The 20,189-nt window shown below is 53.0% G+C and overlaps 2 protein-coding genes and 1 non-coding gene across 5 annotated transcripts; all 3 read right to left on the reverse strand.

Moving 5' to 3' along the window:
* Window positions 1-1,194: 1,194 nt before the first annotated feature.
* Window positions 1,195-3,310, reverse strand: C1H12orf57 (chromosome 1 C12orf57 homolog). The gene is made up of 3 exons (XM_066260298.1): window positions 2,868-3,310; window positions 2,422-2,598; window positions 1,195-1,425 (listed from the first exon to the last, which is right to left on the reverse strand). Exons 1-3 carry the CDS (start codon window positions 2,917-2,919, stop codon window positions 1,274-1,276), a joined length of 381 nt encoding a protein of 126 aa, XP_066116395.1. The 5' UTR covers window positions 2,920-3,310; the 3' UTR covers window positions 1,195-1,273.
* LOC136321121 (U7 small nuclear RNA) lies at window positions 3,195-3,257 on the reverse strand. The gene has a single exon (XR_010728415.1). It is a non-coding gene; the product is annotated as a U7 small nuclear RNA (small nuclear RNA).
* Window positions 3,311-4,048: 738 nt separating the features above from the next.
* ATN1 (atrophin 1) lies at window positions 4,049-18,058 on the reverse strand. 3 transcript variants are annotated; one of them, XM_066260282.1, is made up of 10 exons: window positions 16,319-18,058; window positions 11,167-11,361; window positions 10,880-11,017; window positions 10,615-10,728; window positions 7,928-9,918; window positions 7,508-7,730; window positions 6,241-6,937; window positions 5,320-5,463; window positions 4,792-4,972; window positions 4,049-4,610 (listed from the first exon to the last, which is right to left on the reverse strand). In XM_066260282.1, exons 2-10 carry the CDS (start codon window positions 11,191-11,193, stop codon window positions 4,577-4,579), a joined length of 3,549 nt encoding a protein of 1,182 aa, XP_066116379.1. In that variant the 5' UTR covers window positions 11,194-11,361; window positions 16,319-18,058; the 3' UTR covers window positions 4,049-4,576. The 3 variants fall into 3 exon arrangements, with proteins under 3 accessions (XP_066116379.1, XP_066116361.1, XP_066116370.1); XM_066260264.1 differs by having other exon boundaries at window positions 7,928-9,921; window positions 16,319-18,053; XM_066260273.1 differs by having other exon boundaries at window positions 7,928-9,921; window positions 11,167-11,285; window positions 16,319-18,052.
* Between the last annotated feature and the right edge of the window lie 2,131 nt (window positions 18,059-20,189).

Consider the following 20,189-nt stretch of genomic DNA (forward strand, 5'->3'; position numbering starts at 1 on the left):
GCCCACCTACCCAGGGTATTAAGGGGTCGGCCCATCCTCCTATTTTGCATTAGAGCAGGGTTGGGCTCAGTAAGAACACAGGAATAATCTGGACAGAGAGATGAACAGCTGGAATGGCTAAGGCAGGGGTGGGGAACCTATGGCTCGCAAGCCAGACGTGGCTTTTTTTTTCTTTTTTTTCAATTTTTTATATTTTATTTATTCATTTTAGAGAGGGGGGGAGAGGAGAGAGAGACAGGGGGGAGGAGCTGGAAGCATCATCTCCCATATGTGCCTCGACCAGGCAAGCCCAGGGTTTTGAACCGGCGACTTCAGCATTTCTGGGTCGACGCTTTATCCACTGCGCCACCACAGGTCAGGCCTAGATGTGGCTCTTTTGATGTCTGCATCTGGCTCACAGACAAATCTTTAATAAAAAAAATGTTAAAAATATAAAACATTCTCATGTATTACAATCCATTCATTTCCTACCGCTCATGTTCATGGTTGTAGGTGGCTGGAGCCAATCACAGCTGTCCTCCGGGGCAACACCAAATTTTTATTGGATAATGTCTAACGTACACGGGTTGTGGTATGGCTCTCATGGAATTACGTTTTAAAATATGTGGCGTTTATGGCTCTCTCAGCCAAAAAGGTTCTGTACCCCTGGGCTAAGGGAATTCTCCAGGACCTGATGGTGGGGTTGTCAGATCACAAAAGATTGAGCCTGACCTGTGGTGGTGCAGTGGGTAAAGCATCAACCTGAAACACTGAAATCGCCAGTTCAAAACCCTGGGCTTGCCCTGGCCGGTTGGCTCAGTGGTAGAGCGTCGGCCTGGCGTGCAGAAGTCCCGGGTTCGATTCCCAGCCAGGGCACACAGGAGAAGCGCCCATCTGCTTCTCCACCCCTCCCCCTCTCCTTCCTCTCTGTCTCTCTCTTCCCCTCCTGCAGCCAAGGCTCCATTGGAGCAAAGATGGCCCGGGCGCTGGGGATGGCTCCTTGGCCTCTGCCCCAGGCGCTAGAGTGGCTCTGGTCTCGACAGAGCGAGGCCCCGGAGGGGCAGAGCATCGCCCCCTGGTGGGCAGAGCGTCGCCCTGGTGGGCGTGCCGGGTGGATCCCGGTTGGGCGCATGCTGGAGTCTGTCTGACTGTCTCTCCCCGTTTCCAGCTTCAGAAAAATACAAAAAAAAAAAAAAAAAAGATTGACACTGAGGCTAAGTTACAGGCACGTTTATTATTCTCTGGAACACCAAGATCATCCCTTCTCAGGCAGTGTCACAGGAGAGGCCAACCCTCAGGAGGCAGCTACACTGCCACCTGAAGCAGGCCCATGGGGCGGCAGTGTCATGGGCGGCAGGAACAGTGCCTTCAGCTTCCCGGACAGGCTGGCAATCTCAGGATCCTGGGCTTCGTAAGACTTGACCAAGCGGGCAAACTTAAGTACACCTGCAAGGGAGATCTGAGCATCAACCCACATCCTCAGAGTGGAGATGCCCAAGACAAGGAGGGGGCAACCTAAACATAAGTTACTGGCTGTTCCTCTCAGGCCAGGTAGCCAGCTAGCTGTCTGCAAAACCAGGCACAGGCAAGGCCTCTGCCCTGTGGGGTCTGAATCGACCACTTCCTGGTCTACATTGGGCACAACTAGATGGAATGCAGTGAATGGAAATAAAATAGTGTGCTGCTATCAGGTAAACAATTTCAGCAATTTAGTCAATGGAACTCAAAGTATGAGCACCCACAAGATCTCACATCTAAACAACACAGGAGGTAGCCTAACTTGTGGTGGCGCAGTGGATAAAGCGTCAACCTGGAATGCTGAGGTCGCCGGTTCGAAACCCTGGGCTTGCCTGGTCAAGGCACATATGGGAGTTGATGCTTCCAGCTCCTCCCCCCTTCTCTCTCTCTGTCTCTCTCCCTCTCTCTCTCCTCTCTAAAAATGAATAAATAAATAAATAAATAAACAAACAACACAGGAGGGCAATGGGCCAACTACCCTAATCAGTAAATACTTTTGGGGTACACCACGATTTCATCAAAGAAACTGAACTTTCAACCCTCAAACAGAAATTAGTGGAAACACCTTGGATCCACTGCAGAAGCCTTCTGTCATTGCAGACATCCCACTAAAAGTTTTCAGAATGGAGTTCGGGTCCAGCTCTGCTGTGACCTCTGGCACTTATGGTTACTACAAGAGTCTGTTTCCTCATCTTAAAATGAAATGATAGTATAATTAGTAATAACTACAAAATGCACTTAGGACTTCACCTGGCACAGTTCAGAGAAGACCCCAGCTCTCAGTGCCAATATTGTTAGTCAGATTGTGGCTGCCACGGTGTGGCAAGAATGGAGACGACAGTTCAGGGACCCAACAGATCCAACACCCTTTCTCCCAGACCCGACCCACTCCACCCCACCCCCTCACGTCCTCGTCCAACCCACCTTCCCCATCGCAGCTGAAGCCATAGGCTTTGATAACCTCTTGCTGAATCTGTGTGGCCACGGGCAGCACGAATTGCAGCATCTTGCCCATGTCGTTGCACGCGTTGTCCCGAGCCTCATCCATGCGTACGGCGTTCTCCGGGGCGGAGAACGCCTGGATCACCTCAGCCAGGACCACTGTGTGGCAGATGCGACCCAGGATGTCGTCCCGGGGTAGACATCGCAGCATGGCCATGAGGCCCAGCCGACAGTACAGGGAAGAGGGCAGGGAATTAGTGGACTGAAACCATGCTAACCCGATAACACGGCCCCGAATCCCTCGCTCCAGGGTACCCCCGTTTCCCCGTATGCCGTTTCCCGGCGATGCAAGAACATCTCTCGTTGTTATCCTCCACCTGCATCCTCCCCCGGCCGGCAGCCCACCCGGTGGCTAGGATGCTCCTCACCCTTCGCCTGTTCGGCGCTCAGGGCCGCAGGTTGGGCCGAGGCGGACGCCATACTGCAACGAAAGTTGCACGTACAGCAGAACCAAGGAAATGCTCAGAAGAAACCTCTCCGAGTTCGCCTCTCTAGAATGGCGGGGGCGGGAAGGGAGGACCGCATCAGCGGTAGCCGGAAGTTTTCGCAGTGTAATGCGAACCATCCCACTGCGAACTTCCCATAAGTTAGAATAGTCAAACATAAAATACCCACAAAGACATAAAAAAAATAATAGCAATAGCTAGGCCTTTTTCAAAAATAGTGTCTTTTGTTATGTAAAACCGGAATAAAGAAGGGGCCTTCCGGCAAACGCCGGAAGACCTACTAGACAAATTCAAAAAGAGCTGTAAGCACTACAGGAAGTTGTCTGGAGAGAACATGGCATATCCATGAACTCCAACATTGGTGAGGGTGAGCTCAGAGGCAACTTTTCTAATTCTTACTGCTGTATAAGCAACAAGGTATATTGTAACTTTCACAAGAAAAAACAGTATTCTAAGGAACCGACCAATATCATTCATTTCTATAGTCTGTAAACGCTTGATACGGGTTTATGCAAATGAGGCCACTGCTGATTGGCTGAGAGAAACCAGCCACACCCTTTAGTTTTAAAGAGTGATTCGCAGCAATAAAAGCTCCGAACGGAAACAGCGCTCGCCCTTTTCTAAAAGGGCCTTCCTTGTATATGACTGTGTGCTGCAGCGTAATGTTCTGTAATTTCTCTCTTCTTAGCGGTTCAAATTGTCACCTACTCTCTTCTCAAACCATAGGGTAGACTCCTGGAGTCTAATGCTGTAATTTGTTGAAACCACGGCTCCTGCCTCTGCTTCATACCCGTGTCTCGAACGATTCCACGTAAAAAACTTAGATCGGTGGCTCCTGTCAGGCCAGTAGGAGAAACGCCTCCTAAGTTTTACTTCCTAGATCTAACCTTGGCAGAGGCGTGCCTGCCCCAGCGTCCTGACTTCTCAGCCACGAGAGGAAGGGGGCTACCTCTGGGGGTATACCCTGTCCAACTTCCAAGTGTACAGGTTCCCTCCACTCAGCTCCTTCACAAGGCCCTTCCTAAATTCCCAGCGGCTCTCTCAAGGCCCCGAGGCGCAGAGACCCCACCCACATTGCCCGCAAATAACGAGTCACAGCCACCTTCCCGGGGAATCGTGAGGATATTTTGTTTGGTTGGTTTTGGTTGGGATGTTTTTAAAGAGCGTCATATAGATATTTATATATATAAATTATTAATGTGGGGCAGGGGCAAGGGGCATACATCGCAGAGGGGGGCGCGCACACAGGGACTGGGGAGGGGCAGGGGCGGCACACAATGCTACGCAAAAACAGCCACATCTAACAGATGAAATAATCACACCAAAGGGGTGGGGGGAGGGGCTGTGGCCACAGGCCTTGGGCATGGGCGAGGAAGAAAGCAGGGGGACAAGGAAGAGGGACCTGGTCCAAGATACTGTGCGCTTTCTGCCCCACCACCTCCCCACCTCTGCACACCACAGAAGCCTTGGTTTTCCATGTCCCCACCCCCTCCCTCCCTTCCTCCCTCTGTCCAGCTGCTGAGGCCCTGCAACTGAGCAGCACCGCTCCTCGCTCTGGGTGGTAGGACAGGAGGGAGACCTCCAAGGTCCAGATGCACGCTCTGGCTATGGGTGCTCTCTTGATTGCAGGTTTACAGCGGCTTGTCACTTTCTTTTTTCAGGTGACTGAAGGGAGAAAGAGTACAGAACAGAGATGAGACACTGAGGTCTAACCTGACCTGACCCATCTCACAGATGGTGGAGGAGGGGTCCCTTCCCCAGGAGCCTAGCACCCAGTTATACCATGCCCACACCACATCTCAGGCTTACATCCTCTTAGTACTGGCATAGGGGTGCCTGGTAGTACCTGTAGTAGTCCTCCTGGGCGGGTAGCGGCACACTGTGCAATGGGTGATGGGCATGCAGCCACTGCTGCTGCTCTAGCGCCAAGCGCTGCAGCTCTGCAGACTGCGCGTGCATGGCCTGCAGCTGGTGAGCTGCTGACATCGGGGCAGAGAGGGAAGCTGGCAGGTCCCGGTAAGGAGCAGCTGTGGGCAGTAAGGGCAAGGGGCACATGACTGATGTATTGATGACCTACTCTGAGCCAGGAGATAGTCAACCACTTTACATATGGAGGAAATTGAAATTTAAAAAGTTAGGTAACAGGCAAGTCCTACAAAATGCCAATGGTGGAGTTAGGATTCAAACTTCTTAGCCTGGCACTAAAACCTATGCTTCCCTTGGGCAGGACCCTAGACATCCTACTCCCATTCCTAACTCCTCTGGGCACCTCCTCACCCCTCCCCAAGCCCAACTAGGCCAATCCTACCACCCAAATTCCTCCTTTCTGCCCTTCTCTCATTAGACTTTCCCCACCCACAACCTCCATCCTTACCAAAGAGCTGGTGACGAAGAACTTCGTTCTCGTGCAGAGGATGAGGAAGAAGGGGGTTGGGGAGGGTTCCAGCTGGGTAGGGTATCCGGGTAAGGTGAGACCCTGAGGCCAGGGGATCAATGAGAGGGTGCACCGAGGCAGAGGCTAGAGGGTAGAGAAGAGTAAGGTGTCACCAGAGGGCAGGTTTGGGGAAAACCATGCATGTAGGTGAAGAGATCCAAGTCTGAGAAAAGAAGAGGGAAAATCAAACACAGGGAGCTCCAGTGTGGAATGAGTTGTCAGAGGGGTCTGAGGAAAAGGAAAGAGGAAAGAGTGGACTCTTTAGAGGAGATGGAAGAGGATACAAAATTTAGAAGATGAGACAGGAAGAAAACAAAGGTTAAGAGAGAAAGCTCAAGGGAGACTGGAAGGAACATGACTATAAGGCTAGATTGAGCAATAAGAAATATAGTGAAGGGATAGTAAGTAAAACTCATTATCACCTATGATGACCACAACCACAGCTACAGGCTCTTTCTGAAAAGGCACAGAGATGGGGAGGAGCATAAAAGACCTCCAACTGGTAGGAGAGAAGATGGCAAGAAGCCACAATAGAGCTGAATCCAGAGGAGCAAGAAAACAGGTATGTGAGGGGCTGGGGGAAAAGGGCTATAACAATAGAAAAATGGTACTCTTTCAAAGGTTTCCACCTATAAGAGGAGGGATGCTAGACTTTGAAGAGGGTGGGATGTGGGGAACAGTCTTTATGCTAAGGCTAAGGTATGAGGTGACAGGCTGGTTGATGACAGGGAGGAAAAAATCAGGGCAGCACTCAAGAGAGGTTCCTGCCAGATTAGGGAAGTGCTAGCTTGAGGAAGAGAAGAGCCCAATCACTTGCTGGGGGATAAGGTGGCCCCAGGAGCCAAGGAATAGAAATCTCACCTGCATGGATGGCATCCTGCTGGTGGAGGTGCAGGTGAGAGTGGATGTGGGAGTGCTGGTGGTGATGGGGGGTCACATTGAGCATCTGCAGCCGGGCCAGTGGGTCATTACCCAGGGCTGCTACCCTTTCTGCATGCTGCCTCTCAGCTGCCAGACGCTCTGCGTAAGACATGTCAGGCCGCAGGGCTGGCCCAGCAGCCAGCGCCAGACGTTCTCTCTCCAGAGGCCCCAGGCTCGGATGAAAGGGGAAAGGGTGTAGCCCAGGTGGGCCAGGCTGCAGAGCCAGGCCCCCATGTCGAGGGAAGGGATCCAGGCCTGGCCCAGGAACACCATGTAGGGGTTCCAGCTCACTGGGCTTCACCTCGAAGCCAGGCTTGAGGCGGTCGCGGAGGTCTCGTTCTCGGGCTTCCCGCTCCCTCTCCCGAGCTGCTGGGTCACTGCTGTACAGAGCTGGGACATTGTAACCCAGGAGCCCTGGGTCCACTGCCCCCAGGGGCACGTAGAACGGATGGTTGCGATTGCCAGGAGACATGACGTGGGGCCGAGCATATTCACTGAGAGTGCGCAGAGCTGGAGTGTCAGGACCCAGGTAGGGAGGCACTGTAGCCACAGCACTGCCCGGTTCAAACGGAGGACGATGGGGCACTGGGCCGAGAGATGGGCACTCCACTGGAGCACGGCCTTCCTGAGCCAACTTCTGTGGGGTACAGGGAGAAGAGTCAGAAGAGCAGTTCTGTAAAAAGGTGGCCAGTCCTGAGCTTCTCATTTATCTCAACAGCTGACAAAATACCTCATTTTATTGGAACTCAGCCTACCAGGCACTACCTCCTTCTCCCTTTGTTGTTTTATTTTTTTAAATTTGTTTTTCTTTTCTTTTTAAATTATTTTTACTTTATTCATTTTAGAGGAGACGGAGAGAGTGGGGAGGGGGAGGAGCAGGAAGCATCAACTCCTATATGTGCCTTGACCGGGCAAGCCCAGGGTTTTGAACCGGCGACCTCAGCATTTCAGGTCGACGCTTGATCCACTGCGCCACCACAGGTCAGGCTTGTTTCATTTTCTTTACAGCCCCAAAAGTTTCACCTGCGTTGTCCTTCCTCAACCCAGGTATTCCTCCCGCAGGAAACCTTTGGTCTCCATTTCCTAGGATGCAACGTTTCCTCCTCTCCAAGGGGTGGCGCAATAACACTCTCCCGACCCCCAAGCCTCCCTGCGCGGCGCAAAGGGAGGGTCAGAAGGCGAGAGGCGCACGCGGTGACGCACTCACCACGCTCCGTTCCAACTCGCGCTCCTTTTCGCGTTCGCGCTCCTTCTCGCGTTCTCGCTCGCGCTCGCGCTCCTTTTCTTCGCGCGCGCGCTGCTCGGCCTCGCGCCGCACCTTCTCCACCAGGTCCGCCCGCTTCTTGGCCAGCTTGGAGCCCTCCAGTGGCACGAAGTACAAGTCGCTGCGCGCGCACGAGTTGAAGCCGCGGTCTAGGTGTTTGTTGAACCTGCCAGGCGCGGAGGCAGCGCGCGGCTCAGCCCCTGCGAGGGGCCCCGCAGTGACTCCGGCCCAAAGCCAGCCGCCGCTGGCTGGAAAGGCGGGGTGAGGGTCCGCAGTACTTTAAAAGCATCTAAGTAAAGCAAGCCCCCTCGCTCCGTGCCTTTCTCTCTCCGTTACTCCTTCACAGCTCCCCGCCCCACTCACCTGGCTGACTGACTGGCATGGCTGGGCACGTCTACCACCTTGGGAGGGGGCGAGGGGCTGCGGGCTGTGGGCACCGGGCTCTCGGGGGTCTCATATTCCTCAGCCGGCTCCTGTTTGATCTGCGTGGCGCTCAGGGGCGGGCCTGAGGCAGAGCCGGCAGGTGGTGGTGGCAAGGATGACAGGCCAGAGGGCCCTGCAGGCGGCAGCGGCCCAGACCCCGCCGTGGGCGACCCTGGCTTGAAGGTCCCGGGGCCTGCAGGTGGCGAGGCGCCTCGGTAGCCCGGTGGGGTCCCCGTTCGGAAGGAGGGTGGTGAGCCCGGCTTGTATCCCGGTGGGGTGGCTGTCTTGTAGGGCCCTGGGGATGGGGCTCTCTTCCCATACGGCGGGGGCCCAGGCGGGGAGGCTGTTTTGTAGCCTGCTGGCGAAGAAGCCACTGTGGCAATAACTGTGGAAAGCGTAGCCGAGGAGGTGGTAACGGGAGGCACCGGTGGGAAGGGGTAGGGCGCCCCTTGGGGGCCCTGGGAAGGAGAGGGGTGCGAACATGGGTAGGACCCTTGAGAGGAGGAAGAACAAGAGTTGGAGGAGGAAGAAGCCGGGGGGCCGTTGGGGCCTGCTTGGCTGTAGGACACCTGGCTGTGAGGTGGGGGCAGGTGTGCTGGCCCTGGTGGGTAGGGTCTGAGAGATCCCAGGGAGGGAGACATGGCATACGGGTGTGCATGGTGGGAATTACTGCTCTCCAGGGGGTGGGGATATGCTCCAGGTGGAGGGGGCCCAGAGCTCCCGTGATGTTGTTGCTGCTGCTGCTGCTGTTGCTGCTGCTGCTGCTGGTGGTGATGGTGATGTGTCGGGGCTGGTGGGTGAGCGGTGGACTGGCCTCCAGTAGAAGGAGGGAAGGGGCCTGGATGGGCATTGTTGTTGGCTAAGAGGCGGCCATAGGGAGGAGGTGGGGGGGGACCCTGGCTCCACACAGCCTGGGATGGGAGAGAAGGCTGAGTATACTTGGGTGGCTGATTAGAGACAGAGAGGCTTGTAGGGGGAGGGAAGGAGTGGGGATAACTGGGCAGTGCCTGGGAAGCTGGGTACTGGGAGGCAGAGGAAGATGAGGAACTGGAAGAAGAGGCTGCTGCAGAGTTACTACTAGAGGATGAATAAGGATACCTCATTGGCGGGGCTGGGGCAGAAGAGGAGGAAGCAGGGGGCAGAGGGTGGGGTGAGGGAGCAAGAGTGGGGCCCTTCTCTGGGCCAGGAGGAAGTCCAGCCATACCCTGCCCCATGCCATGGGGAGAGGGCAGATGCCCAGGTAGTGGCTGGGCCCCCAGACCAGGAGGAGAGGCTGATGCATTGTTAAGGGGTCTCAGAGCAGGTGGGGGAGGTAAGTTTGGTGTCACATGGGGGAAGGTGGCCGGTGGAGCAGAGGATAGGTTTCCACCACCCACTGGAGTGTTAGGCGGCTTTGTTGAGGGAGCACCACCAGCCCCAGAGCTTGATATTGAAATGGGGGTAGTGGGTGGGGGGTGCTGCTTACCCCCACTTGGGGCCCCCACTGAAGAGGCAGCTCCTCCCCCCTTAGGACCCATTGGGGGTCCAGACAAAACTCCTCCACTAGCACCCCCAGGGTAGAGCTGTGGGTGAGGGTGAGGGGCCCCAGGAGGAGCCTGGAACATCCGAGATGTGGGAGGCTCCATGGGAGCATGATATCCAGTGGGTGTCACAGGATGGGTTTCAAAACCAGGCTCTGGCTGTCGGGGGTTGCTGTCTGATGGTGGAGGGGAGGGAGGAAAGAGTGGAGGTGGGTGGTAGGGACGGGCTGGGCCCTGGGACAGGCCAGAAGATGAGTCGGAGTCATTCTCCACACTCCCAGGGCTGTAGATGCTGGGGGACGTGCTTCTGTTATCCTGGTCTATATCCCTCGGGTCACTGCTTCCATCATCATTGAGGCTCCGCCCATCTAAGCTGTCCAGATCCGAGGGGGACTGTGGTCGAGGGAGCTCCTGCTGCAGAGAAGAGAGGGCCATCTGCCCCTTTTCCTTTCTTTTCTTGCCTTCCCTAGATTTGGGGCCTCCCTTGCACAAAATCATTTCCTCCTCACAGCACACCATTGTGCCACAATGTGATGAATACCCTTACTCAAGCCCATTTCCCTACCATCTTTGGTTCCATTACTCTTTTTATATTCTCAGCTGCTCCCTAGCAGCTGGTCTTGTTTCCTTCTTTGTAAAACTCTATTCCTTCTTCAAGTGTCTGTCTTAAGCACTTTCTCCCTATTCTCAGCTGAACTCAAATCCCTGTCCACCAGCTTATATCCACTCTCGTCTCAACTCCTTTACCCCTTTAACATCCCAGAAACCCTTGGTTCTTTAAAAAAACACTTCTGCATTTTCCTTACAATTATCTATTCCTTCCACCAAGACTTCTCACCCTTAATCTCCCTCCCAGCCCATTCCTGAAAATCAGGACCTAGAAAAGGAAAGGTTAGGCTCCTCCGCACTCTTCTAGTCCCCTTTGGCCCTGTCTGGTTATCTAATGGTCTAACTGATACATTATAGACAGGGCCAATTTAATAAGCACTAGGATATAACTTTTCTCTTATATCCTAGGTGAGATTAAAGTAAGAATCCTAAATGAAAAGAAACATGGGGGAAAGAATAGTGAGAAGGTGGGTCAGGATGACTGCAAGGGTCTCTCACCTCAGTTTTGGGTTTTTTTGGTGCATTGGTCTCCTCACTTTCACTCTCTGAGATCTCCTCACTCCGGCCTTGCTTGCTGACCTTTGGGGTGGAGGCTTCCTCTACTCGTGCCTTCTGTTAGACAGAAAGAGAAAATTACTGTCTTATACCGCCCAAGCCTCCACCATAACCCTCTGTTAGACAGGAAATTCCCCCACAACACACACACATACACCCTCAGGCCCACTGCCTGGGCATCCTGTGGGAGGACCTTAGGATAAAATACCTTGGCTGTCTGCCTAGCCTTCTCGGCTTTGCCATCACTACTGGACGTGCTGACCCCTCCAGGGGAGGCCCGGCCCCTCGATCTCAGTTCTTCCCGGGGCCCAGGGGCCTCTTTCTTCCGTCCACTCCTCATTGACATCTGAGAGAGAAGAAAGGGAACAGTAAAAAGGTTTTTTACATTATACCTAACTTTAGAATGTGCCTTATTTCTATCCTTTCTCTCCAGACCCTTCCCCCTAGCTTCTCTGCCCCTAATCTTTCATGTCTCTAATATAAGCTGTCACTCACTGAGTCTTTATTCTGTCGTGTCTTCATTCTTCAGGCTGTGGAGACCCCATTCTCCTCTGCCTGGGCAGCTGAATATAGAAACTTCTCTGCTTCACCCCCAAGTTCCCCACAGCTGTGGCCTGGGAAGCAGAAAGCAGGATCTCTAAGTTTCCAGCGTAGACACCTGGAACTAGCACGATCTTTTTTCAGTGAAGCCTGTGAGAAAATGACAATCAAAGTCACCAAATCAGGGAACAGAATCTGAAGGGGATACCACTGTCCTTGTCAAGGGGCTCAGCAAGTGTCCCAGTCCTAGGCCTTTTGTTCAGGAGGTACAGGCCCCATAACACATTGCTGGCCTTGCCTCATGGGCTACCCAGGTATTTACAAGTGAAGGAGCATCTCCTCACATCATCTCTTTCATCTCTGGGGAAGGCAATAAACTCAGATATAGCTATGAGCCCCAATTCAGGAGCTAATACTATTTTACCCTTCATGATCCCTAAGAAATATCTGTGCACACATGAATTCCACAGAGCTTTACAAAGAAAGGAGCATAAAGAAACATAACTAAAGTATTCATTTATTTATTTTTTTATATTTTTAAAGATTTTTATTCATTTTAGAGAGAGGAGACAGAGAGAGAGAGACAGAGAGAAAAGGGAGGGAGGAGCAGAAAGCATCAACTCCCATATGTGCCTTGACCAGGGAAGCCCAGGGTTTCGAACCAACGACCTCAGTGTTCTAGGTCGACGCTTTTACCCACTGCGCCACTGTACAGGTCAGGCCTATTCATTTATTTATTAAGTATCTTCTCTATGTCAAGCCCTTACATATACAATTTAATATTTATAATCAACTCTGAGAAGTGTTCTTATTATTCCCATTGTATAGGTGAGGAAACTTACACTCAAAGATTGTGATTCTGACTTGCCAACTTCATGTGATAAATATACAATGAAGAACCAGTGACAGCATCAGAATCAAGCCCATCTAGGATCCCGTAGAGCCTCTAAACACCCTCTTTAGTGATTGGCTTCCCAAAGCTAGAAGAAAAGGCAGCTTTCACTTTACCAACCAAATCAGTAAATATCAATAAGGACCCAAGACAAATTTACAAATCTGTAAGCCTATATCCTCCCACTTGGCTGAGATGGGGACACACACCTCACCACAGCCTATCTATATCTACATCTGTATCTATAGTCAGCTTTTTTCATTTGCACTGATTTGTATTTCTTTCCATACTACTGGCCATCTGATCTTTTGAGGGCAAAGATGTTATCTTGTTACTGTTTTCTTCTTTTCTATATCCCACACTGATGTCATATATATATGAGTGTTTTTGTTCTTGTTCTTGACCTTTAAACTTTGTAGGCCTGACCTGTGGTGGCGCAGTGGATAAAGCATCGACCTGGAAATGCTAAGGTTGCCAGTTCGAAACCCTGGGCTTGCCTGGTCAAGGCACATATAGGAGTTGATGCTTCCAGCTCCTCTCCCCTTCTCTCTCTCTCCTCTCTCTCCCTCTCTGTCTCTCTCTTTCCCTCTCTCTGTCCTCTCTAAAAATGAATAAATAAAACAAAATAAACTTTGTAGCTCTTCTTGAATGAAGTGCTGCTGGCCTCAGTGGGAACAGAGTATGTTTGCCTGTTCTGAGTTAGGAGGCCTGGCTAGGTAAATGACATTCCCACATTCTAGATCTTATTTTCCCCAAGGAATACAAAGTAATTATATCTCACCTCCAGTGAACTATACTAAGGCAGGTAGTGAGGGGTGAGCCTAACCTTTCCAGGAAACTTAATAAGAATTTACTTAGAGTCACAAAATAGCTGGAACAGAGCATCAGGTCTTCTGAACTTACAACTGATGCTCTGTCCAGTAAACCAGCCATTTTTCTTTTTCTTTTTCTTTTTTTAGCTAGAGAGACAGAGAGGGGCGGATAGGAAGGGACAGAGAGGAGAAGCATCAATTCATAGTTGCATCACTTTAATTGTTCTTTGATTACTTTCTCATACGTGCCTTGACCAGGGGGCTCCAGTTGAGCCAGTGATCCTTTGCTCAAGCCAGCGACCTCTGCACTCAAGCCAGTGACCATGGGGTCATACCTCTGATCCCACACTCAAGCCAGCGACCCCATGCTCAAGCCAGATGAGCCTGTGCTCAAGCTGATAACCTTGGGGTTTTGAAACTGGATCCTCAGCATCCCAGGTCGATGCTCTATCTACTTACTGATCAGGCTAGCCATTTTTTTTTTTTTTTTACAGAGACAGAGAGAGGGATAGACAGGGACAGACAGACAGGAACGGAGAGAGATGAGAAGCATCAAGATGAGAGATGTCGCATTGCGACACCTTAGTTGTTCACTGATTGCTTTCTCATGTGTGCCTTGCCCGTGGGTCTTCAGCAGACCGAGTAACCCCTTGCTCGAGCCAGCGACCTTGGGTCCAAGCTGGTGAGCTTTTGCTCAAACCAGATGAGCCCAAGCTCAAGCTGGAGACCTCGGGGTCTCGAACCTGGGTCCTCAGCATCCCAGTCCAAAGCTCTATCCACTGTGCCACCGCCTGGTCAGGTGAAGCTAGCCATTTTTCAACTACAGCTATTACCACATTTCTGTTCTGCACATTAATTTTAAAATACCATCAACCCCAAAAATCCAAAGAACAAAACCCAAATAACAAAAGGGGAAAACATCTTAATAAAAGCACAACTATGACTATTGTGATTGGTGTATCTTAGACTGCCAGCCCCTCAAGAGAAGAGTGCCTACCTCTCCTCTCCATTTCCGAACCTGCTCACCAAGTCAGTCAGAGCTAGGGAGTCCAAAAGGTCAGAAATGTAGGAATGTACCTGAGCAATCCTACTGTGCCCCTCCCCCTCTCAACTTTTAAAATCAGCAGAAATCTGCTAAAACAAGCAATGAGTAGCTTTGAAGGATAAAAGCAGTCATAAAAAGGTAGGTAACCCTGGAGTAAGGAGGGGCAGGGGGAGAGAAGTTAGAGTTGTATTTATGTGTCTGAACCAGGGGCATGATTTAGCACCAAGGTAAGCTACACTTCATCTTGCACTAGTAGCCAGTCTCTGTAACTAATGTTTACAGAGCACCTACCATGTATCTGGCAACACACTAAACTCATTCACCTTCATTGCCTCACTACAAAAGGAGAAGAAAAAAAAAGACCAGATTGGGGAATTGGAAAAGTGAGGAAATAGGAAGAGTCTCTAAGTAAGGACAGAAAACAAAATTAAGGGAGAACTGTGAGAAGAATATCAGAAAATACAATAGAGGTACAAGGCTTTTTGAATTTCGGGATTATTGGCCCAGCCCCCATCATCATTCCGGATCTGCCAGACTAACAAACCGTCTACAGTAACTCCTTGATAACAATGCAGCCCAGACCAGCAGATAACACACTAGCCTAAACCTTTCAAGAATCCATGATTGTAGGAGGGGCCTCAGAAATCATCTTATCTATAATCCCCTCATTAATATGAAGCCAAGGCTCAAAGAAACAGAAGCGACTTGCCCAAGGTCACAGAAGTAGACCCAGGTCTCCTGGCTCCAGCTCAAGAGTATTTCCACTCCACCAAGCTGTTGCACAGCCCCTCTCCCCTGGGCTACCCTCACCTGAGATGAAGGTGGAAACCCAGCCATTCCTACAAGGTCAGGGAAATAGGTCAAAGGTTAGCTGAGGGAAAGGGTCACTGTGTCAAAAGAGAAAAGGGTTGATTAGGGAAAGGAGACTCAAGTTTAAGAAAATGGAAGAATATCAGTGCAAAGAAGCAAAGAGACTATCCAAAAAGCCCCTAATAATAAGAGATAGAGTCAAAAAAAACTACCAAAAGATGGTATAACAGCATTTCTGTGCTCCTACCATGCTAGGAGGAGGGACTTGGAGGAATACCCTGACTGTCAAGTAACATAACTACCTGTGTCCAACAGACTGCTAGATGGAAGGGGATGGACCTTCCCCCAAACCCCTTCCAAAAACATTTTCTAGAACCCAGACAACAGTCCCAAGGACACAGCCAAAGGCTGAGGTCCAATCAACATTCTGAACCCCCACCTATTGAACATCCCACTGGGTCACTGCCATAGCAGCAAAATGGCAGACCTGCCCCCTCAAGAGTCCATCCCAGGGGTCCATCTGCCAGCCACTCCCCCTCCAGTTGCCAAAGCAACTGCTGCTCTCCTATGGTACCCTCAGTGAAGAGAGCTTAAAGGTACCTACCCCAGTAGAAATAAGCACATGCACAAAGGGAAATCTTGGAACTCAAAATAGAAATGAAGACCCCACCCCTCAAGAAACCACAGATAGAGAAGCACAGGGATGCTCTAGGGATTTGAAGATGGAGGTAACAACTTGTCTGGAGTGCCTACAAGATGGCCCAGTTGTCTTCTGTTTCCACCCTCCTGGAAATCTTTTCTCCCTAACTCTCTGGTCCGTGTTCCTCCCTCCATTAGTTTTAGGATGACCCACACTACTGGGCCCCAGTGTGCCCCTCTCTAAGAAGTAACTAGGTCTGAAATTGGGGATGATGGAAGGAGACCAGAGGGGACCCGGAGTAGGGGAAAGAAAACTGAATCACAAAGGCATTGCCTTCCCAATTTCACCGGGGCAACACCTCTAGGTCTTCTCAAAGGTGGACCCCTCCTTGGACCTGTCCCCAGGTTCCATTCCCCTCCCTCATCAGCTACAATCCGTCTTTCTACCTACCACACCCCTTCCCATTTCCCTCCCACACCTATCATCCCCAAGCCGGGGCTCTGAAATCCGGGTTGTGGGGCTTTGGGGCTTTTCCAGGAGACCTTATGCCCCACCTCGCTGCCATCTCTCCATTCCTTCTTGCCTTCGCCCCAAAGCCCTCTCACGGGCATCCCTCGTTTTGCCACCCCCGGCAACCCTCTTTTGCCCCATCAGCCCTCCTACTGAGACCCTCCCACCTCCCCACACCTGTCCGATCCTCCGGGTGCCCTGGCCCCCTTCCTTCCTCGGGGGCAGCCCCACTCCGAGCCCCAGCCTCAGGCCCGGCAGTGCCCGCAGTGGGGGGACCAGATCGGGAAAATAACAAATGGAGGCAACGGCGGCGGGAGGGGGAACTGGGAGGGGTGGGGGTGGGGAGCCGCGGGCCCGAACCCGGGCGTGCCCAAGGCCCGGACGGCGGTAGCTCTTACCTGGTTGTAGCTCGGGACGGGTGGCTGACTCCGAGCGGGATTCCGAGCTCCCGCGCCTCCGGGGGGCGGCGGCGGCCGCTCCCCCGCCCCCCTCTCCTTTTCCCGCTTCAGTCGCCGCCGCGACGGCGGCGGCGGCGGCCCCGACCCTCTCGGAGGGCGGCCCCCATCACCCTATTTCCCCCCTACCTGGTCCCGATCGCTCGCTAGCCCCCAGAGCAAATCCCGATCTCAGCTCTCGCTCAGCCCCTCCCCAGGCCCGCCGCCTCCCCCCGGCCGCCCGGAATGCCTGGGCCGCGCCACCCGCCCCCGCCGCTCCGCTCGCCCCCACGGCCCGGCCGGCCCTCCGCGCCGCTCTGCCCTGTGCCTCCCGCCTGCCGCCCGCGCCCGCCCCGCGCGGCCCGCACTCGCGCTACCCCTGGCCGCCTAGGAGGCCTCGCCTGCAGCCCCCACCCTTCCCGGGCGGCCGTCTCCCTAGCCCCCTCCTATCCCCTCCCCGAGGCCAGCGGTTCCCCCCTCCTCCGAGTGGGTCCTGGCCCTTGGCCCCCGCCCGACGCGGGGCTGCGGGCGGGCTAGGCGGTGCGTCCGGCGACTCGCACAGGAAAGCGGCCGGCGAAGGGAGGGAGCTTGGGAGAGGGGGATGGGAGAAGGGAGGAAGAGGGAGAAGGAGGGAGCGCGGAGGAACCAGGAGAGAGGGGCCAGAAGGGAGAAGCGAGGGAGGGAGCGCCAGGCAAGCTGTGAGGGGGAGGGAGGAGAGAAAGGGGGAGGCGCTGTGCGAGTTGGCTGAGACCGAGGCCTAAGGGGCCTGGGGCGCGGGGAGGGGTTCGCCGAGGCGGAATGTGGGGAGCCCGCGGGCCTGGCACCGGAGAGAGCTAGGTAGGGAGGGGCTGTGGGTTTTAAGGGTAGATATGGAGGAGGCAGAAGTTGGGGGCAAAGGGGTCTGTGACAGAAGTGGGGTGGGAGGTTGTAGGTATGAGACAGATTGGGGTAATGGGGTGAGATTGGAAAAATGGAGCTACATGGGGGCTTTAGGGGGCAATGAAGTGTGTGACAAGAAGAGATGAAGGCAGTTTGGGGTGACAGCGTCTGCGGCAGACATGTAGGGGGAAGGCTGGGAAGGCAGCTAGACGAGAGAATGGGGTGGAAGTTTGGTGTCCTAAGGAGCTGTAGAAATTGAAAAAATGGAGACATCTAGGAGGATGGGATTTCTGAAAGTAGAGTTTGGGGGTGACTAGTGTTGGGGAAGCATAGGAAATAACAATTCTGCGTTGATGAGGGTAAGCTGGAGAGAAGTTCAGAGATGTCAGAGAAATGTTGGTGAGAGAAAGTGTAAGGAACCTTAATAAGGGATGACAGGTGAGGCCAGCAGCATTTTCTAGGGGGGACTGGGGTTCTGGGTAGGTAGATTGGAGGACACAGGATGGCTGGGTCCTTGGGGGGTTTCCAGGAGAGCTGAGGAAGATTTTGATTGGCAACACTAGGTAGATAGAGTAGAGTGGGTGTGGAGGGGGGTTGAGGGTGGATAAAGAAGATTGGAAGGAAATGTAGGCTAAACAAAGCCTTTGGTGGCAATATGGAAGAAGGAAGGTCAGTGATGCAGAAGGCAGGAGAGTAGAAGGGAAAACAGAAGAAGGAAATTATAGAAATGGTGCAGAGCAAGATCCAGTGCAGGAAAGAGACTAATTTATAGGAGTGGGACACCACCCTCAGGCCCTCTGTCCGATGGTGTCTCCATTGAAGTCATCCCTGATGATACTTTGGGCCCCAGGGAAGGGGTGAAGTGGGGATTAGGCTCAAAGCAGAGGCAAATCCCTAGGTGCCCTGGTTCCCCAACTCCAATCATTTAATGTAGAGACAATCCCCCCCCACACACACACACACACAGGCTCCCTCCACTGCTCTCCAGGAAGCTCCTGATATTGTTAGTCTGCCAGCCATTCCTAGTCTTCAGCCTTGAAGCCTGCACCCCCACCAGTCCACCACCAGTGTCTTCTGGGCTGGCTTTCTGGGCCCCATCAAGCAGCAACATCTCCTAGGTCTAGGACAAAGGACGCCAAGACACTGGTTGGTTTTTGGCAGCTGAGATTGGGGAAGGCCAGAGAATGGGAGAGAGGCAGGCTGGGAAACAGGAAGAGCTGGAGCTGGAATATGGATTGGAAGCCCTCCATAGCTCTCCAGATTTGGGGTGGAGTTAGGGTATGTGTGAGGCCAGGATAGCTAGAGGCCAAGTGTGGGCCCTAAATGGTAGGATCCCACTAGCCTTCTGGGGAGGAAGGAGGTTGGCTCTGTAGCAACTTGGTAGATTTTGCCTCATATTTCCTTGGGCCAGGCTCAGCCAAGTTCTAGGATTACACAAAAGCTCTAAAAGGATTCTAAAGCACTGGGGACCCTGAAGAGACCCTTTAGTCTCTTAAATTGGTTGTCACTTTTCCACCCCATGCTCACTCACCTTCTTTATCCCTCAGAACCTTTGAGACCAGGCCAGCTCCCTGACTCCCCCTATCTCCCATGCTTTTCCCCCTCCCAGTACCCTAAGATCCTCCTGCTCCTTCTCTCCACCTCCCAACTTTGCTCCAAGACTCCTCCTCCCCTTCCCCCTCCCTCACGCATTTCCTCTTTCACTCTGCACTTCTCAATTTAGCCTCCTGCTGGGCCCTGGTCCACTCCCTTTCCAACACCCTTCCAGGCTGGGTTCTTCTCCCTCAGTTTTTGTTTGTTTTTTAAAACCACTAAAGGATGGATTAGGATGATGGAATATCTGAGCCTAAAAAAAAGGCCTAGGTAGGCACAGATGGGGAGAATCAGAAGAAAAGCCAGGGCCTACCCACTCCAATTCCTCCCCAACCTGAGGGCCAGGCTGACAGTTCAGCTTCAGGAAGCTTCACACAGGAACACCATCACTACTACCACCACCAACACCACTATCCCTCACCCCAGCTCCCTCTCTGGCCCCAGTCCCCCACAACCCACTGGTCTCCAGGCAACAGCACAAAGGGAGGGTGGAGATAAGGGCCTGGGAAGCCCAGGCAGAGCTAGCTGTAACCCAATCCACCCAGTACCTGGGTGGCAGTGGGGAGGGGGGCACGGCTGCCAGAGAAGGTGCCTTAGTAAGGAGGGAGGAAATGTGACTCCAACCAGAATAGGCCTGGTCAGTCCAGGAGTTACTTTAGAAAGATGAATATAATGCACTCCAAAGAAAACCAAGAGGCACAGAGAAAAGTACAGTGTGCCCCAAGAGAAACAGAAAAGGCACCCGGGAGACACAGGAGAGAAGGGAAAGGTGAGATGCCTGCCCTGAAAGAAAGAGGTGCCCAGGAGAGAGAGCAAGACGTGCTTTGAACTGAAAATGGAGGCAGCTTCAGCAACACAGAAAGGACGGGGCTGAGAAGGGGGTCCTGGTCATGCAGAACTGGAATATTCTAGTCCTGGAGCTGGGCAGGAAGGTAAAGGGAGCCCAGAACCAGAAGTAGAGAGTGGGAGGCCCAGAGAGGGAACAACCTTGAAATTCCTCCCACCCCTTTCCTCAAGCTTTAGGTAAGGTGTCCTGCAGAACCTTGGCTCCCTCTAGTGGCCACAGCCCCACAAAGCACTGAGGGGTTCTTCCCCTCCGTGGTTCCTGGGTTCCCATCTGAATGCTGGGTCTCCACAGGAGCTGAAGAGTTGTAGCGGGTCTCCAGCCACACATTGGCAACCTACTTGCAGCCTGACCCAACTGGGAAAGGAGGAGCCTGTTGAGCACTTCAGGTCCTGAATCTTCCGTTTACAGGACTCCCCTCAGGCCTTCCTCTCACGCACTCTGGTACCGTTTCTCCCTCCCTGGTTCCAGACCTTGCAGGGAGTAATGGCCATGCAGTGCTGTTCCATCCCAGAAGCA

This window comes from Saccopteryx bilineata, chromosome 1 (genome assembly GCF_036850765.1).
Source record: "Saccopteryx bilineata isolate mSacBil1 chromosome 1, mSacBil1_pri_phased_curated, whole genome shotgun sequence".
Lineage (NCBI taxonomy): Eukaryota > Metazoa > Chordata > Mammalia > Chiroptera > Emballonuridae > Saccopteryx > Saccopteryx bilineata.

Excerpts from the sequence above, each read along its gene's own strand:
- C1H12orf57 (XM_066260298.1), bottom strand. The coding sequence starts at position 2,919 with ATGGCGTCCGCCTCGGCCCAACCTGCGGCCCTGAGCGCCGAACAGGCG. Across the intron at positions 2,599-2,867 it reads GAGCGCCGAACAGGCGAAGG|TGGTCCTGGCTGAGGTGATC; the intron begins GTGAGGAGCATC and ends TCTGCCACACAG. Across the intron at positions 1,426-2,421 it reads CTTCAGCTGCGATGGGGAAG|GTGTACTTAAGTTTGCCCGC; the intron begins GTGGGTTGGACG and ends TCTCCCTTGCAG.
- ATN1 (XM_066260264.1), bottom strand. The coding sequence starts at position 11,193 with ATGAAGACACGACAGAATAAAGACTCA. Across the intron at positions 10,729-10,879 it reads AGGCTAGGCAGACAGCCAAG|AAGGCACGAGTAGAGGAAGC; the intron begins GTATTTTATCCT and ends TCTGTCTAACAG. Across the intron at positions 9,922-10,614 it reads CAAAAAAACCCAAAACTGAG|CAGGAGCTCCCTCGACCACA; the intron begins GTGAGAGACCCT and ends TCTTCTCTGCAG.